Source organism: Limulus polyphemus, unplaced genomic scaffold (assembly GCF_000517525.1).
Source record: "Limulus polyphemus unplaced genomic scaffold, Limulus_polyphemus-2.1.2 Scaffold1197, whole genome shotgun sequence".
Taxonomy (NCBI): domain Eukaryota; kingdom Metazoa; phylum Arthropoda; class Merostomata; order Xiphosura; family Limulidae; genus Limulus; species Limulus polyphemus.
The window spans coordinates 262,776-272,834 of NW_013666807.1; the positions used below are offsets into that span (position 1 = coordinate 262,776).

Genomic DNA, 10,059 nt, shown 5'->3' on the forward strand with positions numbered 1-10,059 from the left:
ATATATATATATATATATATATGTTCATTGATTGGATACGAATAACTAACTAGCTTTGAAAACCTTATGGTCAAGAATAGGCGACCTTCGGCTTGAATATTGATTACTGTACGAGCTAAAGATGGCTGGTTGTAGTTACCATAAGGTAACAGTCTGATGGTAGCTGTTTCCGTCAACTGCTAAAAAGACAGCTTTTATAACAGATGTACTGGAAAAAGTTGCAGTGCCAGAAAAGAATTTTTTTTCGCGAGTACAACACTTTAGATATAAAGTAAGCCTTACACTAACGAGTAATTAATTTTAACGACTCCTTTTTTCGCGAGTACAGTACCTTAGATTTAATGTAAGCCTTACGCCAACGAGTAAACAATTTTAACGACTCCATTTAGGGATATAGGTTTAATAATTAGATGTAAATGTGAAAAAAAAATAAAAGAATGATGTAGGGATGGCAGTACCCGAAAGTACAGAAACAAGGTGGGGATGAATACACAAAACCATACCCAAAAAAAATCCTTACATAAGTAACAAAATCTTTCCAAGAAGACTTATATTTACAACTAAATGTTGAATTTACACAATGGGCAATCTATGCTCTGCCCACCACGGGTATCGAAACCCGGATTCTAGCATTGTAAGTCCGCAGACATTCCGCTGTGCCACTGGGGGGGGGGGCAAAAGATTGGACATCTTTGTTTTATTACCGTGTCCAAGTATTAGGACTGACTCATTAGAATTTTTTTTTTGCTATGGAAAGGAGGATACCAGATTTGTCTTAGCTCAGTGGTTTACCATGTCAGAAATCCTGCTTGGTGAGTCTGGTTTGGTGTGCGTTCAGTTTGTTTCTTCTTAAATTTCAATGCGTGATTTAAAAAGTTATAAGAAGAAATGTATCTGAATGATTCATTGCATAGGTGGTGGTGTTTTTTTTTAATTATTGGGGGAGGGCGTGATAATGCTACTATACAAGGTCGATAGATAGTACTAATTGTCGAAAGGTCTCGAGAATGTTTCGATAACTGAATGTCCCTTGAATCGTTTTATCAAGAACTTGTGGTTTGGTGTCGAATTTAAACACCAATTTTAATTCTTATGTACATAAAGAAGGGAGAGAGAGAGGGGTCTACGTAGAACCTGACCCTCCCAGATCCTCGATCCAGACCCTCGTTCGGATATAAAGATATGTATTTTCAACCTAAATGACACCTTGTTCCACATATAGGTTAAACGGCCAGGGCAATATCTCCAAGATTCGGGCGTTAGACAGAACTGCTAGTCAGAGGGAGGGCAACCGGTTGTCAACAGCGCCCGCTTCCTACATAACTACTCATAAACGAATACCTTTAAGTTAATTTCGCGGAACAGCTGTAGCTTATGCGCCAATTCGTGCTCACGTGAAATTTACCGACTTTTCAAATCAAAGATAGTGGGCAGTTTGTTTGTTTTGAATTTCGCGCAAATCTACACGATGGCTATCTGCGCTAGCCATCCCTAATTTAGCAGTGAAATACTAGAGGGAAGGCAGCTGGTCATCCCCACCTACCGCCAACTCTTGAGCTACTCTTTTACCAACGAAAAGTGGGACTGACCGTTACATTATAACGCCCCCACAGCTGGTGAGACGGGGATTCGAACCTCAGATTGCGAGTCGAGCGCCCTCCGAATAGCGGGATTGACTGCCGCCTTTATAACGCGCCCTCAGTATCGCCCTCTATACATACAATAAAACGAGTAATTATTTACAAAAGAAACAAAACAAAAAACACTTCATACTTTAGCTAACGACTCTCAAATTAAAACTCTAAATTAGATAAAAAATTTTGTCTTGTTTTTAGCGCAAAGCTACATGATAGCCATCTGCCCTCTGTACACAGCTGGGAATCGAACCACAGATGTGAGCGTTATAAGTCCGTAAACTTACCACTGACCCACCAGGTGTGTGATATCTATAAATAAACCAAATGACAACCACTGTTATTCTGTATTTCGTCTTTCAATGTACACGCTTTCTACTAGAGACTACATTACATTTATATTATTATCTTAAGACGTTGTAGCCATTAGCTTCTCTTTGGCCTTTTTTTTCGAGATCTCGCAAAAAAAGAAAAAGAAAGGATAAATATTTTTAGTGCACGTGTTCTCACCTCGGTGTAGAAACCACGTGGGAACATCCTGCTGCTTACTCATGTTCAGACTTGTCAGGTTTGTCCTGGGGGGTAGGGGAGGATGGTTTGTTCAAAAGATCAGATGAAACCAACTTGCTTACAGAACAAGCGAGCACTTCAACGGTTTCAGTTGTCAGATTAGACTGTGTTAAAAAAACAACAACAAACTAAACTAAATTTTAAAAAGAAGTGTACGTTTTCTGCGCGTGACATGGATAAACGACGGTACGGACATTCTTTCATTTCGTACGTAAACACCAAACCACCATTTTCTTAGACCATTAGTTAGAATGATAGTTAGTTACAAGTTGTTTATAAAGAAAATAGGTTGTTTTTTTTTAATTACATTATCTCATATTTTGCTAAAATAATCCTGATATACACATAAAATTACCGCGAGAAATCAAGAGGCACGTGCCTCGTAGTTTTAGTTATTTCCTTGCGTTTCTGTTGACTCACTATCGGATGTCAGTGACTCATCCGGTTATTTTTTTTATCCTCCCTACAGCGGCGGTGTTTTTACTTGCCCAGAGGACGGTCTACCGTTGGACTACGCAAAGGTATGGCACATTAGTTTAAATATTTGGGTAAGTTAGGTTTTGTTTAGATAACGTGACATATATAATACGAGACCGCTTTGTATTGGGTGATCACTATCCATGAGCAGCACGGTGATTTACTTTACATAGAAGTACATACGAATCGATAAAGACATAATTAGTACTAATGCTGTACATTTTTACACAGAGAGAAAAGAGAAACTAAGTAACGGGACAACAGCTTTTGGACCACCCTGTACTGCTGCGTATGCGTGTGTGATATCGGTTATCAAGCTGCAACATGTCGAAACATGAAACATTGCCGAGTATAAGTCTTTCACTTTGATTCGCATGGTTAATTTAATTTTTTTCTTACCAAGACAACGTATTTTCTTATTTTATTGTGTATTAGTCACAGAATTGCCTCAGAACCAAAATTTTCTACCAAAAGTAAGTATTACGGTACCCCGTAGATCTGAGACATTTGTCCAACAGAAACTATCGTGTGTATATGTTAACCAAATGTCACTAAAAATGTGAATTTTTTTTTTATTAGTTTGTGCTTTGTTTGTTTTTGAATTTCGCGCAAAGCTGCACGAGGGCTATCTGCGCTAGCCGTCTCTAATTTAGCAGTGTAAGACTAGAGGGAAGGCAGCTAATCATCACCACCCACCGCCAACTCTTGGGCTACTCTTTTACCAACGAATAGTGGGATTGAGCGTGACATTATAACGCCCCCACGGCTGAAAGGGTGAGCATGTTTGGTGTGACGGGGATTCGAACCCGCGACCCTCTGATTGCGAGTCGAGCGCCCTACGTGCAGATAACCCCTGTGTAAGTTTGCGCGAACATTCTGGAACAAACGAACAAGTTCTATATATATATAAAAAAAAATAATTGATTAATTTTATTGTCCATTTTTAGTTACGCTTTCGTAGGAGTCACTTTAGCACACGTACAGTCAACAACAATTTAAGTCTAAATCTTTTTGTTTGAATGTTTAAAACAATTCTTACATTCGTTTATGACCTTTCCAAGATGTTTATTTCGCTAAAAATATGATGTTGATATTCTAGTGGCAAAAAAAAAAAACTCTTTTCGAAAGATATGCATATGTAATTGTTATTTATACCGAGTTGTAAAAATAAGCATACCCAGTCATTTGCTCCAGGCCACCATGTTTAAAGTTTTTTTGTAATTCAGTCGAAGTGCAGATGGTGCCTAAAACTGAACCCTTCTGGAAGGGTTAAATCACAAGACTTTATGATAAGAAGTTCTCCTATTCCATGATTATAAAAGCACGCAATGCACGAAATATTTGTGTTTCAAAGAAAGACGTGTCCAAAATGTTGAACAGTATCCGTAAAGCAAGGATAGGCGTGATTCCAGCAGGAGAAAACTGGCAACTCCACGATCGGCTACCACTCGCACACCAGATGTACTGAAGAAACTTAGCTGCTTGTTACCTGAAGTAACCCAAAATTATATTGATTAATTGTGATTATTTTGAAGCTGTAAACAAGTCCGGGCAATATTTATTATCGTCCTGCCAATTAGTGAATTCTAAAAATGATACCGAGCTTATCACAAAGTTTGTTTGCTTGTTGTTTTTTTTTTTCTTTTCAAAAAGTATGTATGATTACAGATGACAGTTATAATGGTAAATTAAACATCCAGAAAATCGAGAAGGATGCCAAGGCGAACTCTGCATACTGTCAGGATAACGTGCTGTCGCCACCATACCACCCAGGAGGAAATACAATATCTGTATGGACTGAATTGCAATAAGGTACGACTCCTTCAAGACCAAGCATCCATCCACTTGTCCAAATCAACAAACCAGTTCCTCTACACGATGCAAGTATAAACAGGAATTCATTTTGTCCCATTCACAGATACAGAGGTGTCGCTAGGTGCTTAGGCCCATAGACCCGGAATTTTTCGGTTTTGTGGTATGGTAGCGATCGTGGTTTTCGATTGAGATTTTTTAATACACCAACTGGGGATTTGGGGCACTGTTAAATAAAATCTGAGCATGGGCCCCGTGTGCCATTGCCTAGCGACGCCTCTGGTTAAATCAATAAATGGATCCTCCATGGACTTTGTGCGATTGGGTTGCTCAAAGGGTTGCTCAAATGAGTTTGGAAGTCGTCGTCCGCGAATGGTCGATGGAATTTGGGAAGAATGTAAAGAGGAGTGGAACAATACTGATCCCAATGTCTTCTACAAAAGCGTCCTGCAATGGAAATGGAACTGCAAAGCGAAAGTCCATAACCTTAACACAGACCACCATATGTAGCAGAAGAAGGGTCTGTAGATCACAGGCTAGTGTTTTCAAAACGTTTCCCCAAGGAACACCTGGAACTACTGACAAGAGTACAGCACACACTAATTGGTCAGAGCAAAGTGCCACACAAACAAAGAAAACTGAAAGCAGATGGTGGTAACCAAACTAGCTTGTGATTGTACTTTCATTTGGTCATCACATTAAGATATTTATTTTAAGGTATTTTATTATTTATTTTGTTTTTTTTAAACAATGATTATAGAAAAGTGGAATGTTTAGCACCACACTGCCAGCTTACTTGCGACCCCTCTTTTGGGAAACATTGGTCTAGGCAGTTTTTTGTTGTTTTAAATCTATTTTTGTCGTTGTTTATTAGCGTTTAACGAATCCTATATTTACATCGTTGTTGTGACCTTCGAGCCATGACATTTCATCACTTTTGACCTTTTACAAACGGTACAGACGTATTTCACGATACGTATTTAGATGGGATGGTTACCCAGCTCTTTGGTGGTGGTAGTGAACTTGGGAGAATGTATGACCATGGTAATCGGGATGGGTGATTTTAGGTGTATCCGTCCGAAGTGAACACAGAAAGGGTGTGAATACGACTGTCACCATGCCGGGAGCCAGAACGCAGATGTGGTGACGTGCCAAACCCGCCGCCCCTGGAGGGACAAGGCCACTCCTGTACATCTATGTATTTTTTTCAATACTACTAAAAATAATATATGCATCATTGTTCCAGAAAAGATACAAAATTAGCAAAAGACATTCTACGTGCAACATTCCGATATATTAAACAGTTCATACTGAAGAAGTATTGTATTTTATTTACAAACGGTCTAGGCACAAGACTGCCTTTTAAAGTCACTCGGATACTTCGGAAGCCTCGTGCTTTATATTACGTTGAGTCGTGATTCGGAACAGGAAATCCTTTTTTTTTTTGCTTTTTACTAATATCATAGACTGTATTCAAATAAAACTTTGACTCTACATGCAACTTTTAAGTTCATATCAAACGTTTAAATTTTACGTGATTTCGATTGATTTATACTACAGGTGTTTCCAGATCCTGTTATTGAGAGTACAGTGATGGGTTCGGTGGTTTACTGCATACACTGCAAGGAAGGATGTAAATGGACAGATGAGTTGAGGAAGTTACAGGTAAGTTCAGATAATCAGTTCTTAAAGCTGTTTGTTTGTAATTAAGCACAAGACTAGACAATGGGCTATCTGTACTGTGCCCACCACGAGTATCGAAATTTTTTTTAGCGTTAAAATCTCGTAGACTTTACATTTTGTGGCAGTGTTTGTTTTTCTAGAATTGCGTCACAAATTGTATTTGTGAATGTGTATCGGATATTTGTAATAACTCTTCATCTACCTGGGGAGGGGCGAAGATAAGGGCTTATAATGCTAAAATTAGGGGTTTAGTCCCTGCGATGTGTTTTTGGCACAGCTAGTACATTATGTCGCTCTGTTCTTAACGCCAAACAAACGAATGAACAATATATCGCTAGTGTTAATTGACTCCATTACAAATGATATAATAACAAATCTTAGAAAAAAATATATTATTAATATCTGTAGCGTTGAACTGGTTTGGAAAACATCCGTTCCTTATATGACTGACCAGTTGATGCTGTAACTGATCGTGGTTGGACCACGTCTCCGTATTTATAGGGTTCATACTGTGTCAGTAACTTTCCAATTTAAGATAGTTTGATTTATATTAAAAGTTGATAAGGGGTAGTTTTCTGTTCTGAGGGTTTTTGTGAACATTGCTAAGTCAATATTAATCGTATATTATAGTTCAAATGGTATGTTACTGGAAACTAAACATATTGTCTGTATACCATATTTGATGATATATTTCTGATAGATATTTTTTAACGTTCTATCCACTCTTCACTTGTTTCAGTAATACGTAACATACTTTTTATATACTAATTATTTTAAGATAATGTAGTTTTTGTCTTATTAATGTATGCATGTGTATAAAGTTCTACTTTGTGTCCTAGTTTTATATACAATGACATCGACACCGGATCAAGTAACGGAGGTTTCAATATATCTACAGTTTTATATATATTACCTCTACATAAAACGGATTAAGAAACGGATATTTTGATATTGGCAAACGGATGTCCAGTCTTATCATACGACCTCGACCGAAACCGCATCAACCAACAGATTATTCGATATTGGTAAATGCATGTCCAGTTTTATTATGTCATCTTGACCGAAACCTGGTCAAGTAACGGATATTTTAATATTGGTAAAAAAAAATCCAAGTCCTGCCATTTAACAGGAAATTTATCGTGTTCACTGTAAACAGGTGGATTACACTCCAACTACTTCGTTGCTAAGGGACATGCAAGCTACCATAGCTACCAAACAACAACGCCCCAGTTACAATATTTGTCATCAAGAATATTGAAGGGTTTTACAGAAAGCTGTTAGGTTTTAGAAGAAATGCCAGAACACCTGTACTTAAACCCGTACCTCAACTTTTAGAGCATGTAACAATGTATGTTCGTCTGATAATAAACTATAATTTAGTGAAGATATTATCTTACTCCTGTTGCGCTGGATCGGGCGTGGTCTGGTGTATAGATAGCTGTATCGTAGAATAATCAACATGTAGATAAACTACAAATGTTCGATACAAACGTAGCAGCATTTACCTCGTATAGAGGGTTGAATACGTAACGTGTCAACCACAGGTGATGTGAAATCGCTGGGGAATGAATGTATCAGAACTACATTTTGGTATTATGTAACTATGTATGTAACAGTCCTTTCCGACGAAGAATATTTATACTCAAACCATAAGGATGTACTCAGTTTGAGGATTTAGAATTTCTAAGACAAGGATGTCTTTTGTACTTATATGGATCACTTTGGGACACCAGGACTAGCCAGAACGAGACTTACAACAGGTATTTCGGATATGGTAAGTGTTTTATGACAGGTGAGAATCTACGAACACAGAGGTCAGTTGCAGAAACTGTCCACGTGCCCTAAGCAATAGTACGCAATATAATCGAGAAGGGTCTCAGTCTGGAAAAGTAACACAAATGAAAAAAATGTGCTTACACAACATATTAGTTGAACTATCACACACCTCAAGCAGCTGGATAAAATCTTGCTCTTTCATATGAAGTAGTCAAGTCGCTTGATGCAGCGCCAGTAGATTTCTGTGCGTTAGGGCTGTATAAAAGGGCACTGGAAAACCGTCGTCCTTGTACATAAGATGGATTAAGGAAAACATGCAGGTACAAAGGGTGTGCTTTGAACTTACACACTTACGACGGAGCCATTTGCAGTGAAAACGTCACCGCAGTGCTATTCTCAAGATGCACGGTCGTCATATAGAGCTTGACTTGGATATTGCTAAATTTACTGTTATGAAACTCCAAAATCAACGTACTCAGCCCCTCTATTCCAATATGTGGAAAACAATTTGAACAAGAACTCGGTGATATCTTATATGGATAATTTAAAGTTAATTTTATTTTGATGGGTTAAATATATATCGGACCATATTTTTTTGGCACGCTTTCAAACAGGAAGTCGCACGTTTAATGTTATATAGGCCAACATTTAAAGTGTTTCTACTTTTCTCTGATACTTTTGAGAATCGAAAAGAAACAAGGTTGCCTCCATTATTAATAGGCAGCAAATATAACTTGCCAACCGGAAAATAAACGTGTATGTTACTGAAAGACCTTGAGATTTTGTGAGATCGGTAATCTACGTTCATATGCTGGTTCACGAAATTTCAGATTCTCACAGGAGCACGTTGCGTACTGCAAACGTGTGGGAATGTGACCTGATTTGGATGAGAACGAGTTTCTTGTTCTGTTGGCTGTTAAAACTAGGCGGTAAGTCGGAAGTAACGCCATTCTTTTCACGCAACAATAGTCGTCGTACGTAAGTTGTTCGTGCCTGCGGGTGCAGTAGTTAATCCTGTGCCACCTCGCGCACTGCTGAATCCAGGGGTCGAGTCAAGCTCTGTGAAAATGTCCATCTCACGACATAGCTGGAGCGGTTTTCCACCGTTAAAAGTCAAGGTTTTTCAGGTTGGTTTTAAACTACGCAATTTTCCAGAAAGACTAACGTTAATGATTAATAATTTAGTATGTAAAGTTTAGCACGATCGTGCTTTATTTATAAGTTACCTTACTCCGTTTCACCATAACGAGTACTTGTGAAGTTTGCATAATCGTGTGGTCAGTGTCTTGCTCAAAACTTTTGATTGTTTATATGACTTAGCTACCACCATTGCGAGGTGTAACGAGCAGTTTAACCAACCTTTTGACTCAAATGTTTGTTTGGCGTAATCAACATATCCATGTATATATATAGAAATAACATTGTCCATTCCTTTTGTTTGGTGTAATCAGAATTTCGCTTATTAAATGTGGTGTAATCCGGCGGTTCCCTAACGTTTTAACTTGAACCCAAGACTTCAGACACCGTGGCTGAGGGCGACATCTAATGGTTTAATATAAATTATAAATAATAGCCATTCAGAGACGTACTTCACTTTAATTAGAATTTATTCCTTAAAAAAGATTTCAAGCATGAACAACGTCGTGCAGTCGTATTTATTGCAATAAGTGATCACTGAAAACGTTGCTTTGTCCGGTGTCAGAGGAGTTTAAAGAGAATATGTTTCGAGGACCCTAACTTGGACCATATTTGTTTAATGTAATTAAACTAGATATTTTACAGGGTCATTTATACATTTTATATTATTGAAGCGTGGATATGATAGCACGTTATTTCTCTCAAATTATAAATAGCTAGCTTGTATAATAATATACAAAATGTTAAACCTATTTCTCGTTCTGTCTATAAGATAATTCATGCGTGAAAAGATAATTACTTTTGTTTTCTTTAAGTACGTCTCTCACTCACGGCCGCGCTGTAGGTATAATTTTCATCTGTTTGTTTGTTTGTGTGTGTGTGTGTGTGTGTGTGAGTGTGAGAGAGAGAGAGAGAACATTATACACGTCTTATTGGATTGTTACTTCAACTAATTACGCCTTTCACTCAC

At 38.0% G+C, this 10,059-nt stretch overlaps 1 protein-coding gene across 5 annotated transcripts in view; it reads left to right on the forward strand.

Moving 5' to 3' along the window:
* Positions 1–10,059, forward strand: part of LOC106462564 (TNF receptor-associated factor 4-like) — a 47,930-nt gene that overhangs the window by 25,626 nt on the left and 12,245 nt on the right. For 2 of the 5 annotated variants that reach the window (XM_013922501.2, XM_022389858.1), the window contains exons 2-3: positions 2,674–2,725; positions 6,054–6,158. In XM_013922501.2, coding sequence (XP_013777955.1) covers positions 2,674–2,725; positions 6,054–6,158 — 157 coding nt within the window. Of the gene's footprint in view, positions 1–2,329; positions 2,391–2,673; positions 2,726–6,053; positions 6,159–8,921; positions 9,080–10,059 lie in introns of those variants that run through there. The other 3 variants (XM_022389859.1, XM_022389860.1, XM_022389861.1) reach the window with 3 other exon arrangements.